Source organism: Entelurus aequoreus, linkage group LG01, assembly GCF_033978785.1.
Source record: "Entelurus aequoreus isolate RoL-2023_Sb linkage group LG01, RoL_Eaeq_v1.1, whole genome shotgun sequence".
NCBI lineage: Eukaryota > Metazoa > Chordata > Actinopteri > Syngnathiformes > Syngnathidae > Entelurus > Entelurus aequoreus.
In genome coordinates, this window is record NC_084731.1 from 31081050 (window position 1) to 31107506 (window position 26457).

The following is a 26457-nucleotide window of genomic DNA, read 5'->3' on the forward strand; positions in this document are numbered from 1 at the left end:
TGAATATGGGTTCAAAAGGATTTGCAAATCGTTGCATTCCGTTTATATTTACATCTAACACAATTTCCCAACTCATATGGAAACGGGGTTTGTACATACACATAGTCGAGGTTACTGTGGTTTATTCGTGTGCCAGGCCATAATCTATCTAAGTTAATGATTTAGGACACTAAATTAGTATTTAATTCTGAAAATTTTAATTTCCCTTCAGGGATTAATAAAGTATTTCTGATTCTGATTCTGATTTCCGGTTACAGGACGAGAGTCTTCAGTCGCTGTCGTAGAGAGGAAATAAGTTGAAAGAGCGACATCTAGTGGCTATTGTAAAACATCACTCAAACGCTTTTCTGCTGTCGGAAAATACTTTACAATTAAAAACATTAAAAATGCCCCAAATCCTTAGTTTGAAGTACTTTATTTTTTTTGTTCATCTTGGACAGCCCTCAATAATATGTTTTGAATATCTTGGCATATAAATGAAGATTTTCAACAGCAGGATTAGTTTTTTAATCAGCAAATGCTTCAAATAATTTTGATGGTGTTGTCAGAACATTTATTAATTTAAAAAATAAAATATTTAAGTGCTAATAAAAAATTACTCTGTTGAGTTTACTGTGACACTTAAGTGTCATTAATGATAATGAAGCACATGATTACGTGTTATGAACCTTTCTGTGAACGGTTTTAATATAACCAATAAGTATGACTTTTTCAATTAATGACACATTAATCCTGTAATGTGGCTCATTTAGTCATCATAGTGGGTTTGAGTGAAAGACACTTCCACGTCTCAAAGAGGTTGGTCGCTTATCTGACTGTCCACAGTGCCCATCTCAAACTCCTGAGAAACTTTCACCCTGATGTGGACATGTCCTTCCACATGACCTCAGTGTCCTTCATCATGTCAACAACATACCAAGCCGGCGGTCCACACAACAAGCTTTTGTGTCCTCACAGCCTTGTCTCAGCGTCTTCTCATCACGCCAACTCATGTCTGCAATGGTTATGTGCAGTCCCTGAGGGACAGCGGGTCCTCTTTTACACTTCTTTCTCTTCTTTACTAGCACATGACGTCCGTCTCAGGTTTTCTTTGACTTTGACAAACTCAGGAGCCTTTAGCTTTTCCACTTCTTCTTTCTCCTGCCGGAGCTCCATCTGCAACAACACAAAAACATGAACACAACATGAACATGACATGAACACGACATTAACATGATGTGACAAGACGTGAATACGACATGGACTCAACATGGAGACAATAGGAAAACTACATGAACACAACATGATTGTGACATGAACACAAGATTAACAACTTCAACACAACATAGAGACAACACGACACAAATATTACATGACCACAACATTAACACAGCACGAACACGACACAAACACGAGCACGACACGAACCCAGCATGAACATAGCTTTAACACAACATGAACACAATATGAAGTTGCTGTTTGCAGTGAAACATCCTGCACAGTCTTTTATTTTGAAGTTCAGTCCAGTTCCAAGTGGCTTCAGAAGTTCGAGAAAAGTGGTCCCCAAACTGTTTTAACCAAGTAACACCTCAGAAAAAACTTGGCTCTCCAAGTACCACCATAATGACCACCATTAAAATATTGTAGCATAGAAGACCCAAGTATTCATTAAAAAAGGCAGAGGTTTTATTTAACAATTATATTTAATATTTTTGGTCATTGTAACATTACACACAGTTTTAACATTAAAAGAGCTATATGTAAGAACTTCATGTCAAGTCATCATTAAATGGCACTATGTCAAAAGGCATTAATAAATAATGTTCTTTTCGAATACCTCTATATATAACAGTAGTTCAGCCGGGATATGCTCATTTCAAAATTAGATTTACAGCCCCGAAATCTTGTTATTGTTTTAATTTTGATGTCCCGACCTCCAGCGTTTGACCAATTAGAAAGTCCGTGAGTGTGTCACATTCAGGTTGTCAGTTACGCACTGCCATCTTCGTCTGGCTACTGCCACTGGTAAAGTTACTAAACATGTCAGACCTTAGTAAATCTAAAAGACCTCGTTAGGATCCTCAACTTATTCATGACAAAGCCAGGAACAAAACGAGAATTTGTATCAGGGATGCCTTTGAATGATGGAAACGATTGAAGCCGGAGAAGATTTTTTCATTTGACGCCAAACTTGCTAATTTCTTCCTTGATAGGTAAGTAAGGCATTTAAGTTTTCTTATTACATGTAATAAATGGAAATTAACATTTCGTATGTAAACAATATTGTCCAAGGGGTCACCAACGCGGTGCCCGCGGGCACCAGGTAGCCCGTAAGGACCAGATGAGTAGCCCGCTGGCCTGTTCTAAAAATAGCTCAAATAGCAGCACTTACCAGTGAGCTGCCTCTATTTTTAAATTGTATTTATTTACTAGCAAGCTGGTCTCGCTTTGCTTGACATTTTTAATTCTAAGAGAGACAAAACTCAAATAGAATTTGAAAATCCAAGAAAATATTTTAAAGACTTGGTCTTCACTAACTGACAAAGAAACAGATAACAGATTTGGTGTCCAGTTCAAAGTGTGACATGATTTATTTAAAAATTTGAGAGTTGACTTTTGTATTTTAGATGAGTTAATATTTGTACAAACATGGTGGAAAGTAATTCATGATTTGTTAAAAAATGTTAGTGGCTAGCTAGTTAAAATGGGATATTGTGATTTCACAAGACTGTCTTAGAAGTGATCATTTGAAAAATGTGCACTTAGAGAAAATATAAAAATAAAGTGTTGCATATTGATATTTATCTGTTTCTATATATATTTATTGTGAGAAATCATTAAGATGATCAGTGTTTCCACAAAGATAAATATCATTAATTATTAATAATAACATAGAGTTAAAGGTAAATTGAGCAAATTGGCTATTTCTGGCAATTTATTTAAGTGTGCATCAAACTGGTAGCCCTTCGCATTAATCAGTACCCAAAGAAGTAGCTTTTGGTTTCAAAAAGGTTGGTGACCCCTGGTCTATGATCTTGTCTAACAAAGCTAGTATGTTCGTGCAACGAATGCTTAGCATGCTAGCCCGGTCAATGACACATCGACATATAGGCTAACGGGGGAAATATATGCCCGTTAGCCTTCTATGTCGATGTGTATTCGAACTGACAGGGCAAAATATATTTTCGACAACTAAAACCTATGTGGATATAGGTCAGGGGTCGGCAACCCGCGGCTCCAGAGCCGCATGCGGCTCTTTGACCACTCTGATGCGGCTCAGCTGCATACTTGCCGATCCCCCTGATATTACCAGGAGATTTATGGATCTCAGTGCCTTTCCTAGATAACTCCCAGGGTAAATATAATCCTACTTTCACTCTAATTACTAAATTAAGGGCGTGCCCTGATTGCACTGCAGTAATTGTCCTCTATAGCATTTACAAACAGCGTGCCAGCCCGGCCACATGTTGTATGTAGCTTTTACTTGCACACGTAGGAGACAGCAAAGCATACTTAGTCATCAGCCACACAGCTTACACTGACGGTAGCCGTACCGTATAAAACAACTTTAACACTGTTACGTTACAAATATGCGCCACACTGTGAACCCACACCAAAAAAGAATGAAAAACACATTTCTGGAGGACATCCCGCTGTAACACAACATAAACACAACACAATAAATACCCAGAATCCCATGCAGCCCTAACTCTTCCGGTCTAGATTATACACCCCCGCTACCACAAAACCCCCCCACACATCAACCCCCCCCTCCGTGCGTCGGTTGAGCGGAAGAGTTAGTGCTGCATGGGATTCTGGGTATTTATTGTGTTGTGTTTATGTTGTGTTACAGTGCAGATGTTCTCCAGAAATGTGTTTGTCATTCTTTTTTGGTGTGGGTTCAAAGTGTGGCGCATATTTGTAACGTAACCGTGTTAAAGTTGTTTTATACGGTACGGTTACGGTCAGTGTAAGCTGTGTGGCTGCTGACCTAGTACGCCTTGCTGTCACTTGCGTAAGTAAGCTGAAGCTGCATTCTACATGTGGCCGAGCAGGTACACTGTTTGGGCAGGCTGTAGAGGGCACCATAAGCAGTGCCATCACTCCCTGATATTCGGGCGTCTCCCGGGAATAATGAGAGTGTTGGCAAGTATGGCGCTATCAAGCGCCATTGATTCAAATCTCGCCGGCCTTCACTGACATCAATTTTCCATATCAAAGTGTGTGCCGGTGCGTGTGTCTGAGACCCCTGGTTAACATAGCACAAAGCAATTAAAGCTTTATATGCAGTGTTTTTCATTTTAAATTTTTTTTTTTTTGTGGCTCCCATCATTTTCTTTAATTTGTGAAACTTGCCAAAATGGCTCTTTGAGTGGTAAAGGTTGCCGACCCCTGATATAGGTAGTGTCAGTGCCTATTTCGTTCACAATATGCTGATAAGCTGAGGAAACGGGTTCCAACATTAGCGCAGCTGTCATGGCAATGTGAAACGTATGGAGACAGCCAAATCACATGATAAAATAATTCCTCATTTGTGTTTAAATATTGTGGACTACATGTACCAAGTTATATGGTGTTCTGTAAAGGAATGGTTGTTGTTGAGTGTGTTGTACCACGGACCCATTTGGGGGTGACACAGGAAGTTCAGGAGCTCCCGAGTAAAGAGTCAACTAGAGTTGGTGTCTGTCGTCATTCTTAGTTGTATTATAACACTAACATAACATGGTGTCAGAAACTTAGTGACGTTAGTGGTACGGTAGTAACGAGCAGTGTAACCGAGAAGATTACAACGAAAAAAAAAATGGACGAACAACAGCAACAGTTAGCAGCGCTGCCCCAAGTGCCTCAATACTTCCCGCCAAGTAAATTTGACTTTTCGAAACCAGAGGAATGGCCAAGATGGAGTACGCGATTTAATCGCTATAGAATTGCATCTGGACTGGACAAGCAGTCTCAGGAATTCCAGGTGAATGCTTTTATGTACTCGGCGGGGGAGGAGGCTGAGGACGTTTTGAAGGCGCTGCAGCTAACGGAGGAACAAAAGAAGTCCTACAACGACGTCACGGCAGCATTCGAAAAACACTGCGTGAGTAAACGGAACGTGATCTATGAAAGGGCCTGCTTTAACCGGCGATGTCAGCAACCAGGCGAGACTGTGGAGTCCTTTATCACCGCCGTGCACACGTTAGCTGAACATTGCGAGTTTGGTACTCTGAGGGACGAGTTAATAAGGGACAGACTAGTTGTCGGGATCCTAGATGCGAGGCTGTCGGAGCGTTTACAGCTAGATGCAGAACTCACCCTAGAAAAAGCCATAACGCAGATCAAGCAAAGTGCAGCAGTGAAAAAACAACAGCCGGGGCTGAGGGGGGCAGAGCCGTCAGCAGGTCATGTAGAAGCAATAACAAAGAACCAGATGGGGCGAAAAGTTGAATACAATAAAACTCCCATGGAAAGAGTGCAGACAACAGGGTGTGGCAAGTGTGGGAACACGAAAAAACACCCATGGAAAGAGTGTCCTGCTCGTGATGCCGAGTGTCACAAGTGCCACAAAAGAGGACATTTTGCCAAAATATGCAGGTCAGCTAAAAGTGTGCACGACATCATACAGAGTGAGGAGGAGGAGTTTGAGTTTGCGTTCCTGGGCGAAGTGAGCTCAGAGGGAGAGGATGAATGGATCGGAATGCTACAGTTGAACGGACGAGAGCTGGCGTTCAAGCTGGATACGGGGGCTGCTGTCAACGCGATTCCCAGCAGTATCTACTTCAGAAAAATCCACGGGGCACTGCAACAGTCAAGAAAAGTGCTGTATGGCCCAGGGCAACACAGACTTGAGGTTGAAGGATGTTTTAAAGGGGGTCTGACGGCAAAGGGCAAAACAACCAGACAGGATGTTTATGTTGTCAATGGACTGTCCAAGCCTCTGATAGGCCTCCCAGCGATCAAGGCCCTCGATCTGGTGCGGCGTGTTGATACAGTGGAAACACAGCAGAAGGACTTTAAAGCGCTGTTTCCCACTGTGTTCACCGGGTTAGGGAAATTAAAGGAGCCCTACACCATCGCCCTGGAGCCCGATGCAGTCCCCTACGCTCTGTCCTCCCCACGCCGCGTGCCTCTTCCCCTCTGCGACAAAGTCAAGAAGGAACTGGATCGCATGGTCGACATGGGTGTCATCTCCAGGGTGACACAACCCACACCCTGGTGTGCTGGCTTAGTCGTAGTGCCGAAGCCCAACGGCAAGATGCGGCTGTGCGTAGACCTAACCCATTTAAACGGGTGGGTTCAGAGGGAGAGATACATCCTCCCCGCTGTCGACCACACCCTGGGCATGCTGGCCGGGGCGAAAACGTTCACAAAGCTGGACGCCACCTCCGGCTTCTGGCAAATCCCGCTAGCAGAGGAAAGTAAGCTGATGACGACATTCATCACCCCGTTCGGACGGTACGCGTTCAACCGCTTGCCGTTCGGGATTTCCTCTGCACCTGAACACTTTCAGCGGCGGATGTTGCAGATGCTGGAGAGCTGCGCAGGCGCAGTGTGTCACGCGGACGACATTTTGGTTTACGGGGACAGCCAGACCCAGCACGACGAGAGACTCTGTCAGGTCCTGAAGAAGCTCCAGGAGGAGGGACTAACATTGAATGGGGAGAAGTGTGAGTTCAGCAAGAACAGCATCACTTTCCTGGGCCACCGAGTCTCCGTGGATGGTGTGACACCGGACATCGAAAAGATCAAAGCCATACAGGAGATGCCTGCACCGACGGACGTCGAGGGGGTGAAGAGACTCATGGGGATGGCCAACTACCTCAGCAAGTTCCTGCCGCACCTCGCGTCATACACACGCCCAATCAAAGACCTGCTGTGCGGAAAGAACGAGTGGTGCTGGGAAGCGCCACAAGAAGAGGCTTTCAAAAGACTCAAACAGGAGCTCAGCTCCACACAGGTGCTGGCTGCCTACTCACCGACAGCGGAGACGTGCGTGTCGGCGGACGCCTCATCCTTTGGTCTCGGGGGCGTCCTCACCCAGCAGCAGTCAGACGGAGCCTGGAGACCAATCATCTTCATCTCAAGAGGTATGTCAGACACCGAAAGACATTACGCTCAGATTGAAAAGGAAGCTCTGGCAGCTACGTGGGCGTGTGAGCGTCTGTCCTCCTACCTGCTGGGACTGAAATTCAGGTTGGAGACAGACCACAAGCCCCTAGTGCCATTGCTTAGCACCAAGGCTCTCGACGAACTCCCACCGAGAGTGCTGAGGTTCAGGCTGAGGCTTCTGAGATTCTGTTTCGATATCGTGCACGTGCCGGGGAAGAGCTTGATAACAGCGGACACGTTATCCAGGGCCCCAATCCAACACACCTTCACGGCGGAGGAAAAGGAGAAAGAGGCCGAGGTCAAAGTGTTCCTGGACGCCGTCACTCAGAGCTTCCCCGCTACAGAGCACCGTCTAAACGACATCGCAGCAAAGCAGAAAGCCGACCCAATCTGTGCGCAGCTGATCAGATACTGTGAGACTGAATGGCCTGAGAGACATGCGTTGCCCCAAGAGCTGGCTCTCTTTTGGCCTGAAAAAGGCAACCTCACCATGAATGGACAGCTGCTCCTCCGAGGCCAACGCATCGTCATTCCAGGTGAGCTGAGGGGGGAAGTCTTACAGCAGCTACACAGTGGGCATCAAGGGGTCGTTAAATGCCGAGCTAGGGCCCGCCAGGCGGTCTGGTGGCCAGGACTGTCGAGCCACATCAGACAGATGGTGGAGAACTGCAACACCTGTTCACAGCATCGTGCAGAGCAGAGAGAGCCGCTGCTGACGACAGCAGTGCAGGAGAGACCCTGGCAACGTGTCGGCACGGACTTGTTCTTTTGGAAAAATAGTACATACCTGCTAGTAGTGGACTATTTTTCACGCTACATAGAAGTAGCACACCTCGAAGTAGCTACTGCGGAGACAGTAGTGGCTGCTCTCAAGGACGTCTTCAGTCGCCATGGGACACCAGAGACGGTCTTCTCCGACAATGGGCCGCAGTACAGCGGTTCAGAGTTCCAGACCTTCGCCAGAGCATATGGATTTGCTCACGTCACCGGCAGCCCCAGATACCCACAGGCCAACGGCGAGGCGGAGCGGGCTGTTGCCACAGTCAAAGGGCTGTGGAAAGGAGGCGGCGACAAGGCCAGGGCGCTGCAGACATACCGCGCCACGCCGCTGGAGAGTGGCTACTCTCCAGCACAACTCCTAATGGGGAGACAGATCCGCTCTGACATTCCCCAAGTTCCCGCTGCACTTCGTCCTCGGTGGCCAGGCATTAGGCAGTTCCGGAAGGAGGAAAGGCGAGCGAAGGAGAAACAGCAGCGCCGGTACAACCAGCGCCACAGAGTCCGGGTCCTGCCGCAGCTGCAGTCAGGCCAAGAGGTTTGGCTGCCGAAAGAAAACAAACACGGGACAGTGGTGCAGAAAGCGTCTACACCGAGATCCTACATTATCAACACTGAAGAGGGCTCACTTAGGCGTAATCGCACACACATGCGCCCAATTCACAACACACAGACGCCTGACACACAAGACTACACTGAGAACACCCCAGAGCACACTCCAGAGCCAGGTAACTCAAGCACACCTGCACGCACCACTACAGAAACAAACAGACACGTAAATACTGATACAGACGCATCTAACAAGTACATCACAGCATCAGGCCGAGTCTCATGCCCTCCTAGACGTCTGGATCTTTAGGACTGTTGAGACAATGTGGTGTGTGTGAGAGAAAAAAAAAAAAAAAAGAGAAAGAGAAAAAAAAAAAAAAAACAGAAAGGAAAGAGGATTGTAATCTGATTCATACTGTTCATGTGCTTGACGTTTATGGGATGTAAGTTGATCGTTTGAAAAGAAAAAGTAATATTGATTTTCAGGGTTATACAGTTTATATAAGATATATGTTTATGCACTAAGTGTGTCTTACAGAAAGATATAAGTAAGTAAGATTTCATACGGCAAATGTTTAGGTAATGTCAAGGGGGGCATTTAAAGAGATAATTTTAGATAACCATTGGCTTTGAAGAAGAGGTCAAACTTAAGGGGGAGGTGTTCTGTAAAGGAATGGTTGTTGTTGAGTGTGTTGTACCACGGACCCATTTGGGGGTGACACAGGAAGTTCAGGAGCTCCCGAGTAAAGAGTCAACTAGAGTTGGTGTCTGTCGTCATTCTTAGTTGTATTATAACACTAACATAACATATGGCATTCTGAAACGTTTGAAACAGTAGCCCATAGGCATACCTTGGTAAAATGTCTCCTCTTTAGTTTTGGGTCGAGCTGGATTTGGCTGCGTATCTGGCAACCTCAGTCAGGGAGAAGGAGACGGGACTACAGAATTTTGACCATGATTGCAGTACTTTTTCTGTCCAGATTCCTACATATGGCTCCTTTAACACTATGTTTGAATATTGTAAAACAAAACACTGTAATCAAGTGATTCTTTTGGCGCACCGCTACATGGAGCCCGCGTACCACTAGTGGTACACGTACCACAGTTTGAGAATCACTTTTCTTGAAGTTTCTGCAGCATCAATTATACCTCTTCCAGTTTCTGGTGTCTCTTCCTCAGTTCAGCTTCTAGAGGAGAAATCTTCCTTCGAGCGACCTCGTCCTCTCTTCTCTGCCGCATCAGCTGATCTCTCTTCCTGGATTCCAGGACTCTCTGCAGCTCTGGTTTGGTCTCCACGCTCACCCCACTCCTACACACACACACACACACACACACACACACACACACACACACACACACACACACACACACACACACACACACACACACACACACACACACACACACACACACACACACACACACACACAAACACGCACACACACATTCTTGCATTTGTTACCTTCTTGAGACCTGAGAAAAATGCCTACCTCTTTAGGACCTCCCTTTATATAAAGATGTGTATTTAAAACGGTAATAATATATACGAATTATGCAAAAATAAAAAAGGTAAGCTTTTATATATATATATATATATATTTTTTTTAATGATTTGTTTGTAATTGTTTTTTAATTTTCATTATTTACTTCAAGTTATTACAGTATGTCTTTATATACATATTTATTTTATTTTTTTTCATTAATTTTGCCCAAAGGAGGCGCATTTCAATTCCTTACAAACACTTGTTATTACATGTGTTGACCAGAGGGGGAGCACTTCAAATTTTTACACACATGTTGTTTCATATGTTGACCAGAGGGAAAGCACTTTTAAAACCGACACACAGTTAATTTGAAAGATCCCTCCTTTTTGGGACCACCCTAATTTTGATAGATTTCACCACCAGGTGTGCAAATGAGATCTAAATTTTTTGTTTTTTGTAATGTGCTTAAGGCCGATGACAAACGAGTCACAGACCACATATGGCCCCTGTGCCGCACTTTGGGCAACCCAGCTGTAGAAGCTAACTGTTAATGGCCACTATAGTCTTAGTTAGGGTTGGGTATCGAGTATCGAGTATCGATTGGAAACGGGACTAACTTTCCGATTCTCCCGGAATCGTTCAAAAGTTTAAATTTCGATTCCTATTTTCGATACCAGTCCGCCGACCGGAAAAAAATATGTCCGCCGAACCGGAAGAAGAAGCCGCTGAACACCAACAAAGAAGCGCCCACCGCCGGAAGTGTTAGCATAGCCGAGCGAGTCAGTCAAGCTCAAGCATGGATAGCGGGCGTCGGCAGTCGAAAGTGTGGCTTTACTTCACAAAAAAAAATGAAATAACCGCGAAATAACAGAGCTCCATGTCCATCAAGAAACGAGTGGAGAGAGAGCTGCAGATGTACCAGGACGTTCCACCGATACTTATGTCTGACGACCCTGCCGCATGGTGGTGGTCCGGTGGAACCAACAAAAGACTTATCCTTTGCTGTCATATCTCGCTTTCTCCTATTTATGCGTTCAAGCTTCTTCCACACCCAGCGAACGTGTATTTTCCACAGCAGGAGACACTATCTGTCCAGAACGCTCACGCATCCTGCCTGAGAAGGCGGATATGGTCATTTTCCTAAACAAGAACTGTCTCTGATTTTATACTGTACCTGCTGCTAATCTGGACTGGGTTTTGCAAGTTGTTTCTTATTGTTTATTTGCTTTTCTGCACCAGGTTAGCCCATCAGTGGGAGCACGGTAACATTTTTAAGTACCTGCAGCATCATACACTTGTGTGTGTAAATGTGTTTTCATGAGGTTTCCTGCAGCATCATACACTTATGTGTAAATGTGTTTTCATGAGGTTTCCTGCAGCATCATACACTTATGTGTAAATGTGTTTTCATGAGGTTTTCAAAAATAAAGCTCTCTTGAGGAAAGTGTACCCCTGGGAAAATGTATTCATAATTTATAATATTTATATTCAAGTTCATAGATTTGATATTTATATTCTAGTTGAAAACAGCCCTGTGATGAATTTATAGTAACGTTCATAAAAAGTTAATAGAATTAAAATTGATGGAGAATGTCAGACTATTTCATTCAGAAAGACTGTAGGTTAGCTAGCTCATTTAAAATATCCAAAACTTTTTTTTGACCCTGCCTCTTAAAAGAATCGGAACCGAGAATCGTCAGGAATCGGAACCGAAACAAAGAATCGGAATCGGGATCGGAATCGTTCGAATTCAAACGATACCCAACCCTAGTTTTAGTACTGTAGTGTATTTGTTCATCCTACGGTCACATATGGGACGCGGGTTGTCTTACGTCAGCACCGGAAGTCGTAAAATCAGCTGTTCACCTGGCGGGTTTTTTCGGGGATGTATAGGGAAGTCCTTCTTTAGCTGCTGTCTTGTTTTATCATATATTGCTGCCTTTGCACCTGTCAATGTTGACTTTTGTATGCACATTAAATCAAACAAAAAATCCTGACTTTGGAGCAATGTTCACTGACTGTAGTATTTGGCTAGTATTTGCAATGGTTATCTGTATTGGGACCATGACTTAGGTCAGACCTGGGCATTCTGCGGCCCGCGGGCCACATCCGGCCCTTTGTCCGGTCCAGCCCGCGTGAGGCCAATCATAAATTACAAAATACATTTTAAAAAGTATCTATGTCGACTGTGCAATACAACGGTGCTGCTTTTGTTTTGAAAAGTGTTATTTGTATTACTTCCGTGTGGACGTATGCGCGTGCGTGATTGTGAGTGAATGTGAACAGCTGCAATCACAAATTACAAAATAAAGTTGAAAAAACATCTATGTCGTGCGCGCAATACAACTGTGCTGCTTTTATTTTGAAAAGTGTTATTTATGGGCGTATGTCCGTGTGTAACCTATGGGTGAAGGTGCACAGCGACAAGAGACGCTAAAAAGAGAAAAGTTGATGACTAACGCCGTGTTTTCAACAAGACATGGACTGCCAAGCAACGTTCCCTCTAAGGTGCGCGCCTGCGCAATTGCGCACTGCTCAAGCGTCCACTGCGCACAGCAAATATATGCCGCGCACCAAATCAAATCCCATCTGAATTCTAAACAAAATAAACACATTTATTCTGTGTAATTTTGCAATGCAACTCTGAGTGACAGTGACAACAAGTTGCCCTAACGGTGTTCGTCAACACCGTTCAATTGAACACCGTTCAATTATTGTAACGTCTATCGAGATGCTTTGAGGCCAGGAATTATATTGATCACTTTATTGAGCAAAACTGTTTATATTCGGCCATAACCACACCAAAAACATGAGTAAAACACTTCTATCTCGAAAAACTAGTCATTTTCTGCCGTACAAACCAGGCCAAAACCCACGTGTCATCTGTCAACAACACGCATACCACTAAACCACTGGTGCGTTTATGGCCACACAAAAAGTCGGACAACTCAAACACCACACAAAGTTACACTATGACTCCTCAGTCATACGTGTGCTTATTTTACTGTCATTTATTATTTATGTTAATTTATTTATATTAATCATGGAATGCTGTTACTAGAGAAAGTTACAGGAATGCACACTTCATCCTATGCTTACATTTCATTGTGCAACATGAGGATGTTTAAGGGGAACTAAATGTGATCTCTGAAAGGGGTACAAATTATTTCCAAAGCAGTGCTTTTGGTATAAAGTTAAGTTAGGTTAAATGAAAGTATTATTATTAATTATTATTATTATTATTATTATTATTATTAATCTTACGTATATATCAAAAATAATATTGAGCAAAATTTAATTGAAATATTGTCGATGTGGCCCTCCAGCAGTGCTCGGGTTGCTCATGCGGCCCCCGGTAAAAATTAATTGCCCACCCCTGATTTAGGTCCTAACTTGTTCACTGGTCCTTATATGGAAGGTACTTTTCCTTGTTGATGTCTCAAGAAGGGTAGCAATACAAGAACACACACGCACACACACATTAAAAGTTATAGATAGCAGATAACAATGTGTTACAGTACAAACACTTTGTTGTTGGTCTTTAACAGATAAGACTTTCAGATCAGAGGTTGCTGGACCTGTTTTAGTTCTTTCACCAAACTCCTCCAAGCAGGCCTTTATGAATATTGCTTTGTGCGCTGGAAACAAAAAACTCTTGTCTTCCCCAAAATGTTCCCACAAAGTTGGAGGCAAACAATTATCCAACATGTCTTGTTAAGATGAAGAATGAAGATTCAGGGACAACTAAGGACAATGAGTCCAGCCTGTCATTATGTTGTGTCCTTACACTTTATGGTGAAGTTAAATGGACACAAGTGCTTTCCCAGCATGCTCGGCGGTGGGAGGAGGTGTCCTGGCACCAAAGCTTCCTACATTCCAACCTCAAAGGACAGCAAAGACGCGAGCACAGAGACCGTTTGGAAGTCTCCAAATCAAAGCCCCCCCCCCCCCCCAACACACACACACACATCACACACACACTGCGCACATTAGTGTGGAAGTGGTGTGATGTTTACTTATGAGTCAATGAATGTGGGACATAAACATCCTTCTTACCGCTTGCAGCTACTCAGTAGCTCCCGGTGAAGCTCCTGGTGACTCTTGGAACTTTTCACCGGATTCAACAGTTTTCTAGGCTTGATGAGATCCGGGTCCTCGTCTCCCTCCAGGTAGTCGGGCGAGGGGATGTGGCAGGACGCGGGCATTGTCCTTCTGTGGACATTGTCGAACCGGTGCTGCTGCAAGTCTGCGTACGCTGAAGCTGGGGGGGTGGGGTGGGGGGGGGGGCATGACAAGTTGGTTAGTGGCACCTATGGCAAGTTCTGAACGCTGTCCCTCGAGCGTCGCCACCAGGGGGCGTGATTGCGGGAGACAATGCAGGAGATTATAGGTCATGTGATCCCAGTCTTCAGATATTCTGGGAGACACAGATCAGCTTTCATAGCCACTCTTTCTTGTATGAAAGCAGACACCGCCGGCGTCCTCCCCAAAAAATGACGTCTGGACCTTGTCCTTCTGTTACTTTGTTAATGATGGCCCACACTTAACCTTTGACCTCTTCCACTGACTTCTACTGGAAGCTCCGCGTCTTCACTCTGCTAGAACGTTCCGTCAGCCGAGACGAAAGCAACATGATGAGGACAACGCAAGACTTCCTTTCTTCGCGCACACCATTAAACAAACACACATACGCAGTTAAGTCAATACAAAGTAGACGTGTCATCAAACACAAGGTTTATGATTGACTAGCAAGGATCAATCAGTCTATCACATCTTCTACTTGATAAATATATCATTTAAACTTACTCTTCATCTTATTCTTTATAGTTGTACTGGTTTCATCTCTTACCAGACTGCACTCGTTGCTCTCGGGCTGACATCCCCTCGTCCATCTTCTCATCTTCTTCTCATAATTTTCTCCTGAGACTCAGCGAGCCTCCGTCTCCTCTCCACTGAGCCACCACGCTGAGTGTAAAACACTGGTCACATGATCCCCCCCCACCCTTTTTATAAAAGCAGCATTGGCTTGTTTCCCACGCTGCCTTCAGGGACATCAGGAGACCTCCCAATGAGTGGGCGTGGTGACTGCTTGTTTGTATCATGTGCTGAACTCCTGCCGGAGGCTAATGCTAAAGGCTAGTTTCAGGCCCGAAGGTTATCCAGGGGCTTCAGAAGAAGGGGAGACTAGACTGACCTTTGACCTCAGCTCACCTTCACATAGAATTTGGCCAAAGCAGGATATTGCTCACGTGATGTGCAATTTTCCGCCAAAACACCAGGGACGGTGTTTTGCAGTGAGTCAAGTAGGGAGCTTGTGGGGAAACATTCATCCATCCATTTTCTGCCGCTGGAGCCTATCCCAGCTGCACTCGGGCGCGGAAGACAGGGTACACCCTGGACAAGTCGCCACCTCATCGCAGGGCCAACACAGACAACATTCACACTCACATTCACACACTATGAGGGCCAGTTTTTAGTGTTGCCAGTCAGCCAAAACATCCATCCATCCATTTTCTACCGCTTGTCCCTTTCGGGGTCGCGGGGGGTGCTGGAGCCTATCTCAGCTGCATTCGGGCGCGGAAGACGGGCTACACCCTGGACAAGTCGCCACCTCATCGCAGGGCCAACACAGATAGACAGACACCATTCACACTCACATTCACACACTATGTGGGCCAGTTTTCAGTGTTGCCAGTCAGCCAAAAACAATGGAGCGTGATTTGTCAGTATCAGTATTGGCTCGATACAAGTGCAATTCAAAGTCAATCTATCCAGTTTAAATCTATTTTAAAAACATATTTTCTACTCCCTGGTGTTCAAATCCAGTTAGGCAGGATATATTGGTCGTTTTAATGTCTTGTTTTATACATTTTTTATTTATTTATTACATTTTAGTATTTTAGGTGATGTAGTCTGTACTTCTTTTAAGGTATATTTTACTATTGTATTTTATTCATCCTTCTGTGTTTCAATGTAAATGTGACACTCTGTCCCCTTTTTTTGTTTCAAATTGTTTCTTACGTCTGTACAGCACTTTGGCCAACTGGGGTTGTTTTTAAAAGTGCTATACATAAATAAATGAACTGAACCGTTTTCATTGTTTTCTGTTAACTTTTTATCTGGTTGTGTTGCTCATGCAGTAATACCTAAATTTACAAACCTACTTGGTTCTGTGACGGAGCTCTGAACTCAAAACACTTGTATCTCAAATCAATGTCTTCCATCCATCCATCCATCCATTTTCTACCGCTTATCCCTTTCTTCCATTGAAATTAATTGAAATCAAGTTAAATTGGAGCTTGCCCCCCACAAAAACAGCACAATTTTAACACGTAACAGGCCTTTTAAAAAGAAAAATGTTTAGATAAGAATTATTGTTAAAAAACAATGCAATAGGATGTATGTGGAGGGAGATGTGGCCAGCGCTGCCTGCAGGAGCAAAGGTCACCGCCTCTGTCCATGGTGCTGAGGACAGAGCACCATCAGACGGGGGCGTGGCAGTGCTGACGGCGAGACACAGCTGGCAGGTGTTTAGATTTCACAGGTGGTACGTGTTAATCTAATCATCTGTTGTCTTTAACAGTAAGCGGCTGGGAGCAGGAGGGGAGAGAGGATACGGACGTGACTGAAAAGTCACGTTCTGCTGGAGAAAGAGTTGGACTCAAATCTATGCACATTAAAAACTTGTTTAAAACTGCACGCTTGGCTCTGGTGCCGTGTCTACAGTGGATCTGCTAGGAGGCAACTTCCACAATGTACTACTTACAACCACAGTAGTTTTATGAAGTAATGTAATCTGTACAGCATTTACCTTGAGGAGTGAAATTCTATGGTATCTCCTTAAAGCAGCTAGTCTGTCGAACGCAACACCGGCAGCTTTTCCATATTTTCATGGATAAATGTCTGCCGCTTGGATATTATTCTAACATCCTTGGCTGGCATGAGACTCATTCTGTTTCAGTATGGTGCAGACTAGCAGTGATACGCTCGAATTGCTTTGCCAAATTGGCGACATGCTCGGTCATGTTCTCAGCGTCGTCTTTAACACCCACTTTCTCATTTCCCAAAACAAAGTAATGCCGATCTTTCGTTACAAGCTAATGCTAGCGAGGAAGACAGATGTGACATGCGCTACGGCTATGCCAACTAATGGTAGAATTTCAGCTTGCAACTAAAAGGGGCCTTAATTATACAAAACCAACTGGTCTATACCTATTGGTACCTGCTGTTGTGTATTTGGGATCTGCATAAGTCCGGAAAAATTTGAAATCAAACCGTGGAGGTATTGCGAAGATATTTATCAAACAATCTTGCCTTCATTCATACTTCCGGAAAACAAGCTGTTTGGAATTTGCCCAATTGGTGACGATTTCGCCATTTGTGACGTCAGCGGATTATCCATAAATTAGAATTACCTAAAGTGCTTTGCTCGCCTCTACCATTTTTAGTCAGCGCTGTAGTCAATAAGTTCCTTTTTTCCCCTCTATCCTCTTGTTGTGGGGCACACTGGCTCGTACATGCACATACATATTTTGCTGTTGCCATTTCTAATACAAGGTAGCTTATAGTTCTAACTTATATCTGTCAGTAGATTCATTATGGAAGCGATAAAAACTACAACAAAGTTGGCGGGCAGAAGAGGCTGTACAATAGCCATGTAAATAAGAACGCCAATAAAACAGCGCATCCTGAAGAGAAGGTCAGAAAGTGGCTTGAAAACGTTCTGTAAAACATCATTTTGACCAAAGCCACTTAACATAACATTGTTGATATTTTTATAGTCATATATCGTTCTAGTTAGTTGTAACTAAGGTAATATACAGTTTTGTTAAGTTATTTTGCACAATGGACTTAATTTTGCTCAAACAATTGTGTGGGACTAATTGTATTATTTTGTCGATATTGTTACATTGTCCTACAGTATATTATTGTCAACAAAAATAGTTTGGTAGCACAAAAATTATTTTTGCTTAAATCTTTGTCTTGTGTTTTAGTATTGCAATCCCCTTGGGACAAATGCTGACTTTATGGTCCTTTCAGTAAATTTTTGCTGCATTTTTTTTACCATAATATTTATTGTGTTACTACATTATACATAAATGGTAAATGGGTTATTCTTGTATAGCGCTTTTCTACCTTCAAGGTACTTAAAACTTAAAACACACACATTCACACACTGATGGCGGGAGCTGCCATGCAAGGCGCTAACCACGACCCATCAGGAGCAAGGGGGAAGTGTCTTGCTCAAGGACAGAACGGACGTGACTAGGTTGGTAGAAGCTGGGGATCAAACCAGGAACCCTCAGGTTGCTGGCACGACCACTCTCCCAACTGCGCCACGCCATCCCCTACACGTTTTTCCAAGAGGTTTTTTTTTCATGTTACATTTTACAATTTTAATGTCCAGTTCTTTCACATGTTTACGATACACTGGATGTTCTAAAGCCAAACATGACATAAAAGTCCTTTATTTTTCAAAAGGAAAAACATATAAATAAACAATATCAAACATGTAATGTTTTTAAAAAAAATGTGTTTTTTAACCCTTTTGACCTTTTGATCAAATTATGTCACAGTTGTCAATTAACGTACATTTGCATTAGAAACTTATTTTACTAATTTAATCATTGCCTGTGACATTATCTGATCAAAAGGCCTTCAAAAGGGTCAACATTTTAAAAACGTTACATGCTTGATTTTTTTTCAGGACTGAAGTTTACTGAGAAATTTGAGCAAAAAATGCAAAAAACTCAACAAAAATAACAATCGCCTTTTTGCAGTCCTGCCTCTGTAGCCATCCATCCCATCCATACCTACTGCTTGTCACATTATTGTTATTATTCCTGTTGCCTGACCAATAACAAAGTAACATTTTGTCTTTATTCCTTCAGGCGTGTCGTTCATTTTGGTGGCTCACCTCTTTGTGGCCGCGTTCCATTCCGATCACCGTGCTGCTGAGCAATGTCGTACGCCCTCTGCAGGACAAACAAAGAACAGCAGTATTATTTCATTATACAATTTCTACCACCAAACATATTCAAAGCAGCTTTCACATGTCACTAGTATTGTTTTTCTCCTCCCTCCTTCCCAGCATCCCCTCCTCTTGTCTGCTGCTTGGCTGTGGTCCTCCAGGCTCAATGGACTTTGTGTTGGTTGCTAGGAGAACTTCATCAGGCTTCCACATGGGGACAAGGCCCTCAGTGTCTGGATGCCCCCCAGTACCCCCAGTCAGAGGAGGGACGAAGGCCTAACCCAGGACAGAGTCTCTCTTCTTTTCAGCGCAAAATAAAACTTTTAATTTCACCGAAAGCAAAACGAGCTAATTAGAGCATGATACCATAAAGAAAATAAAAAGATTACATCATTTGTCATTTGGGTTCAAGAGGACATCTGCTGGACGAGGAGACACAATGCAGTAGAAATCGTAGGGAATTTTTTGTAGAATTAGAATTAAATAAAAAAAAACTGGGAAAAAAATAGTAAAATAGAGGAAAAACGCACAAAATAAAGAAAACAGGCATACATGTTGATACATGAAATACTAACACAATTTTATGCTTTTTTCTTTTATTTTCTTTTTTTTACAAAATTACAAATAACCCAGCAGGCACAAGACATTAAAACAACATTGAAAACTTTTTGAATTAGTGAAGTGAATTATATTTATATAGTGCTTTTTCTCTAGTGACTCAAAGCGCTTTACATAGTGAAACCCAATATCTAAGTTACATTTAAACCAGTGTGGGTGGCACTGGGAGCAGGTGTGTAAAGTGTCTTGTCCAAAGACACAACGCCAGTGACTAGAATGGCGGAAACGGGGATCGAACCTGGAACCCTCAAGTTGCTGGCACGGCCACTCTACCAACCGAGCTATACCGCCCCGCGAACTAGGTCCTGACGTTGAGCAACTGAAACCTAACGTTGAAACAACAACATGCTTTTTGACCACATTTAATCAATGTTGGGTTCTGACGTTGATTTGACTATTGAATTTCGGTCATTTACCAACCAATGCTCTATAACAGTGGTTCCCAACCACCGGGCCACGGCTCGGTACCGGTCCGCGGACCGATTGGTACCGGGCCGCGCAAGAAATTAAAAAATAAAATAAAAATATTATTTTTTATTTTTTATTAAATCAACATAAAAAACACAATATATACATTATATATCAATATAGATCAATACAGTCTGCAGGGATACAGTCCGTAAGCACACATGATTGTGTTTCTTTATAAAAAAAAATTTTTTTAAATAAATAAAAATACTAAAACTAAATACTATTACATTATTGCCCATCACTTAGTAGATTTTTTCATGTACAAATTAATGGACACATCATACGTAAAGGTGACAAGCAAATATTCAACTGTTTATTTGTATCTTTACCAACATATTTTTTTAATACACTATATAATAATGTAATATTTGAGATGATTAGATAACGTTTAAAAGATGCATTTTTGTCCTGTCAAAATCGAAATAATTTTTTGCATTTACTAAAAAAAAGAAGTATTTATTAACACACACTTTTCCTAGGCTTTCGCGGGCCACATACAACAGTGGTTCTTAACCTGGGTTCGATTGAACCCTAGGGGTTCGGTGAGTCGGCCTCTGGGGTTCGGCGGAGCCTCCGCCGCGGAGGTCAGGACACACCCGACTCATCGTGTAAATAAAAACTTCTCCCTATCGGCTCTAATTTTCCATATGCATGAGCAAACGCAAAAACTCCTTGAGGCCTACTCAGTGGCCTAGTGGTTAGAGTGTCCGCCCTGAGATCGGTAGGTTGTGAGTTCAAACCAAAGTCGAGTCATACCAAAGACTATAAAAATGGGATCCATTACCTCCCTGCTTGGCACTTAGCATCAAGGCTTGGAATTGGGGGGTTAAATCACCAAAAATGATTCCCGGTTGTGGCACCACTGCCCACTGCTCCCTTCACCTCCCAGGGGGTGAACAAGGGTGATGGGTCAAATGCATAGGACAAATTTCACCACACCTAGTGTGTGACAATCATTGTTTTTTTTAACTTAGATGTGCACACTGTGGCCACACCAGCAGCACACCTGTCCCAAACCTGACTAAATACCAAGTTAAATGTTTTATAATCAAATGACAGCAGTAATTTCCATGGGATTATTTTCTAAAATAAGTGTTTTGGCCCACTTACAATGACAGTAACACAACATATTGTTTTTCATGAGCTGTGTACTAGTATTGTATGTCTGGGTGGGGGTCCTGCTTTGGAAATAATTTGTACCCCTTTCGCATTTAGTTCCCACTAAAACATTCACATGTTGCACAATGAGATGTAAACATGGGATCATGTGTACATTCCTGGAACTTTTTGTTTGTAAAATATATCTTTATTAGTATGTCTTTAATATAATAACATCAATTCATGATTAATATTTATAAATTAAGATTAAATTAAGAAAGAAAAAAAAATTCACTAAAGCCCATATGAAACTGGTGGGGTTCAGTACCTCCAACAAGGTTAAGAACCACTGACATACAATGACGTGGCGGGCCAGATCTGGCCCCCGGCCCTTGAGTTTGACACCTGCGATATAAAGAATCAAAGTAGATCCCGCATCCTAAGATTTTTCAGTCGTTTTTTAAGCTTTGGACACCAATGAAAATGTTAAAAAAGGAAGATAAAATTTAATTCAATAGACTGACAAAAAGGCGGCTTCACTGCTTGGTTGTCATGTCAACTTTTAAAAATGGAAGGAGGAGGTTCACTTTGACTCTTGTTTGTATTTTTAGCTGGAGGATTTTCTCTGGTTGACTTAATTAGTCAGTTAATCTGCAGCAGCGCACACACAAACCTGCTTCTTTGTGTGTGTGTAAGAGAGACAAGCTTACATAAGCATGCTGAGATTGTGTTACTCACACACAACTTCATGCACTAATTGGATGCGAGGACATCAACATCAGCACTCTCACGTCTTTTTGCTCCCGTTTTGCCTCAAAAAAGCACGGCTGCTGCGTCATTCCAATGTCCCAGAAGCTTCCAGCGAAACAAGGCTTAGCATTGTATGGCTAATGCTATTTTCAGAGAAGCCCTCATTTCCTGTATCTGTGTCACATGGACTTGGACCCGCCCCCCCCCTAAAAAGGCCATGAGCTGACCCACTCGGTCAACAAGATGAAAAAATGAAAATGACCTAATTCATGACCGTATATTGGACAACATATTTCAACATGCGGTGTTTGCATGTGCTCAGTGAACACGTGAACTTTGTCCTGCAGCACAATGGCCTGAAATGATGACATAGGGCAAATATTCTCAAACTGTGGTACGTGTACCACCAGTGGTACGCGGGTTCCATTTAGTGGTACGCCAAATAGTCACTTGATTAAAGTACAATGTTTTATTTTCCTATATTCCTATATCCGGTGGCCATGGATGAAGTGCTGGCTGTCCAGAGTTGGGACCCGGGGTGGACCGCTCGCCTGTGCATCGGTTGGGGACATCTCTGCGCAGCTAACCCGTCTCCGCTCGGGATGGTCTCCTTCTGGCCCCACTTTGGACTGGACTCTCACTATTATGTTAGATCCACTATGGACTGGACTTTCACAATAGTATAATAGACCCACTCGACGTCCATTGCATCCGGTCTTCCCTAGAGGAAGACCGGATGCAATGTGTTCACCCACATCTGCGGTCCTCTCCAAGGTTTCTCATAGTCATTCATATTGACATCCCACTGGGTTGTGAGTTTTTCCTTGCCCTTATGTGGGCTCTGAACCAAGGATGTCGTTGTGGCTTGTGCAGCCCTTTGAGACACTTGTGATTTAAGGCTATGTAAATAAACATTGATTGATTGATTGATATATTCATGTACAATGTTACTGTTCAAACAGTGAGCAATGTTACAGTGGCCAAAAATATTAAATACATCTGCGTTGTTTTAATGAATAATTAGGCGTACTACGCTACTGTATTTTAATGTGGGTCATTATGGTGGTACTTGGACAGCTAAGTTTTTTCTAAGGTGGTACTTGTTGAAAAAAGTTTGAGAACCACTTATATGGGGTTTCCTTCAATGGTGTATAGGGGATGTCTGATAATATCAGACTGCTGATATTATCGGCCGATAAATGCTTTAAAATGTAATAGAGGAAATTATCGGTATCGGTTTCAAAATTATCGGTATCAGTTTCAAAAAGTAAAATTCATGACTTTTTAAAACGCCGGCCCAGTCACATAATATCTACGGCTTTTCACACACACACAAGTGAATGCAAAGCATACTTGGTCAACAGCCATACAGGTCACACTGAGGGTGACCGTATAAACAACTTTAACACTGTTACAAATATACGCCACACTGTGAACCCACACCAAACAAGAATGACAAACACATTTCGAGAGAACATCCGCACCGTAACACAACATAAACACAACAGAGCAAATACCCAGAACCCCTTGCAGCACTAACTCTTCCGGGACTCTACAATATACACCCCCGCTAGCCCCTCCACCCCCACAACCTCGCCCCCAGCTCAACCCCGCCCAACCCCGCCCACCTCAACCTCCTCATGCTCTCTCAGGGAGAGCATGTCCCAAATTCCAAGCTGCTGTTTTGAGGCATGTTAAAAAAAATTATGCACTATGTGACTTCAATAATAAATATGGCAGTGCCATGTTGCATTTTTTTTTCTATAACTCGAGTTGATTTATTTTGGAAAACCTTGTTACATTGTTTAATGCATCCAGCGGGGCATCACAACAAAATTAGGCATAATAATGTGTTAATTCCACGACTGTATATATCGGTATCGGTTGATATCGGAATCGGTAATTAAGAGTTGGACAATATCGGAATATCGGATATCTGCAAAAAAAGCCATTATCGGACATCTCTAGTGTATACACATCCTGTGAAGATCACACTTTTTAAAGCATATTGCACACCACTATATACTGCCCATCTGTGGTGTCGCTTTAAAAACAAACCAGTGTTAAGAAGCTCATTGTGGCTTACAGCATGAGACTGCTTCTAAGAGCTTCAAGGTGCTGCAGTGCAAGCTAAATGTTTGTCAGTAATGGGGTCCCCAACTGCTCTGTCACTTTACGTCATCTCATGTACAGGTTCATGTGTAGGGCAGCTGAGTCAGACAACAATGTCATTAATGGTCTGACTAACCCGACTCGCAGTTCTGTCAGATTTTCATCCGGTCTGTGGAACCATTGGCGAGTAAGCCTGTATGCTGGACATTGGAATTTTGTGGAGTGTTTTTTATTTATTTTATTTTTATACAAGTTTTTTAAATTTATTTTATTTCTGCTTGTATTTCTTTTATTTGGGTTTTATTGTTGCATGGTTTATTTTTCTGTGATATGGACCACCCTGGGTCTAAATAAAATGACTACTACTACTACATCCAGTACGGACCTATAGTCCATATCAATTCATATACTGCATAGATCCATATGTACACGTCTATGCATGAGGACATGTCAGCATGTACACTTCAATGTCTACAGGTACACCATGAAATACAAATTATGTACACAGATCTAACAAAACAAAGGCTATCCTGTCTATATAATACATATTCTGTAATACAGAATGCTATGATCTATAAATAAAATGCTGTCCAAATGTGTAGCGTTCCGATCTTTGCTTAAACCTCTTAGGCCCAAGCTGTTTGTTTACATGCTTTTTTTTATTTCTCTTTGCTATTTGGGCTTATTGTACCCTAATTAGAATAAAAACTAAGAATAATCTTTTGATATGATGTACTTTGTCCATAAGTAACAAACGTGTACTTCATGTTTAGTGACATCCATCCATCCATCCATTTTCTACCGCTTGTCCCTTTTGGGGTCGCGGGGGGTGCTGGAGCCTATCTCAGCTGCATTCGGGCGGAAGGCGGGGTACACCCTGGACAAGTCGCCACCTCATCACAGGGCCAACACAGATAGACAGACAACATTCACACTCACATTCACACACTAGGGATCATTTAGTGTTGCCAATCAACCTATCCCCAGGTGCATGTCTTTGGAGGTAGGAGGAAGCCGGAGTACCCGGAGGGAACCCACGCAGTCACGGGGAGAACATGCAAACTCCACACAGAAAGATCCCGAGCCCGGGATTGAACTCAGGACTACTCAGGACCTTCGTATTGTGAGGCACATGCACTAACCCCTGTTCCACCGTGCTGCCCTATTGTTTAGTGCTAATTCTTATTTTTACACTTTTTTTCTTCCAAGTTTCATTGTATGTTATACTCTTCTGACACCACCAGATGGCAGTATAAGTGTCCACATAAGCGGCCATAAGACCCCAATTCAGTAGTGTACACAATTTTGGAAATAAGAGCTAAAAGGTGCTGTCCACGCATGTGGCCACTGAGGCCTTTAGAGGTAAAAATTGATCTTATTTTGTTGTCTTTATTCTAGATTGGCAACACTAAATGTGTGAATGTGAGTGTGAATGTTGTCTATCTGTCTGTGTTGGCCCTGCCATGAGTTGGCGACTTGTCCCTGCCTTTCGCCCGAGTGCAGCTGGGATAGGCTCCAGACACCAGAAGGGACAAACGGTAGAAAAATGGAAAATTCTTTGATGGACTTGTATGGGAAATGAGACACTTTTTTTCTCCCCTAGTGCAGTGGTTCTCAAATGGGGGTACGCGTACCCCTGGGGGTACTTGAAGGTATGCCAAGGGGTATGTGAGATTTTTTTTAAATATTCTAAAAATAGCAACAATTCAAAAAACCTTTATAAATATATTTATTGAATAATACTTCAACAAAATATGAATGTAAGTTCATAAACTGAACATCAAATCAAGTAGGCTATTCCATTCATTACCATAAACCCAGAGTTTCCCCCATGCCATGGTGGTTTGACCCTCACTAAAATGTCTGTCAAAAAGAACTGTGAAAAGAAATGCAACAATGCAATATTCAGTGTTGACAGCTAGATTTTTTGTGGTGTGGACATGTTCCATAAATATTGATGTTAAAGATTTATTTTTTTGTGAAGAAATGTTTAGAATTAAGCTCATGAATCCATATGAATCTCTATTACAATCCCCAAAGAGGGCACTTTAAGTTGATGATTACTTCTATGTGTAGAAATCTTTATTTATAATTGAATCAACAAGTTTTTAGTTATTTTTATATCTTTTTTTCCAAATAGTTCAAGAAAGACCACTACAAATGAGCAATATTTTGCACTGTTATACAATTTAATACATCAGAAACGGATGACATAGTGCTGTATTTTGCTTTATCTCTTTTTTTCAACCAAAAATGCTTTGCTCTGATTAGAGGGTACTTGAATTTAAAAAAAATTCACATGGGGTACATCACTGAAAAAAGGTTGAGAACCACTGCCCTAGTGGATCTTGAACGCAACACAAAGCTGCACCTGCTGAATTTTGACTCCAAATCAAGAGGCTAAAAATAAAAACATATCAAGCATGACAACTGGAACACCCCCCACCCCTCCACACACACGTGCAAGTCACCACGGAAACAAGCACTCCTTGGCACGCCCCAGAAGTCAAACATTTCAGCAGGAACTCATTCATTCCTCAACATTCCTCTGAC

The 26457-nt window shown here is 42.7% G+C and overlaps 1 protein-coding gene across 1 annotated transcript in view; it reads right to left on the reverse strand.

The window, feature by feature from the left end:
- The window catches only part of LOC133645568 (uncharacterized), a 34154-nt gene continuing 7697 nt past the window's right edge, over positions 1–26457 (reverse strand). The window contains exons 4-7 of the mRNA XM_062040708.1: positions 18802–18859; positions 13941–14145; positions 9550–9709; positions 1–1155 (exon numbers count right to left, since the gene is read on the reverse strand). Coding sequence (XP_061896692.1) covers positions 1039–1155; positions 9550–9709; positions 13941–14145; positions 18802–18859 — 540 coding nt within the window. The 3' untranslated portion in view covers positions 1–1038. The remainder of the gene's footprint in view (positions 1156–9549; positions 9710–13940; positions 14146–18801; positions 18860–26457) is intronic.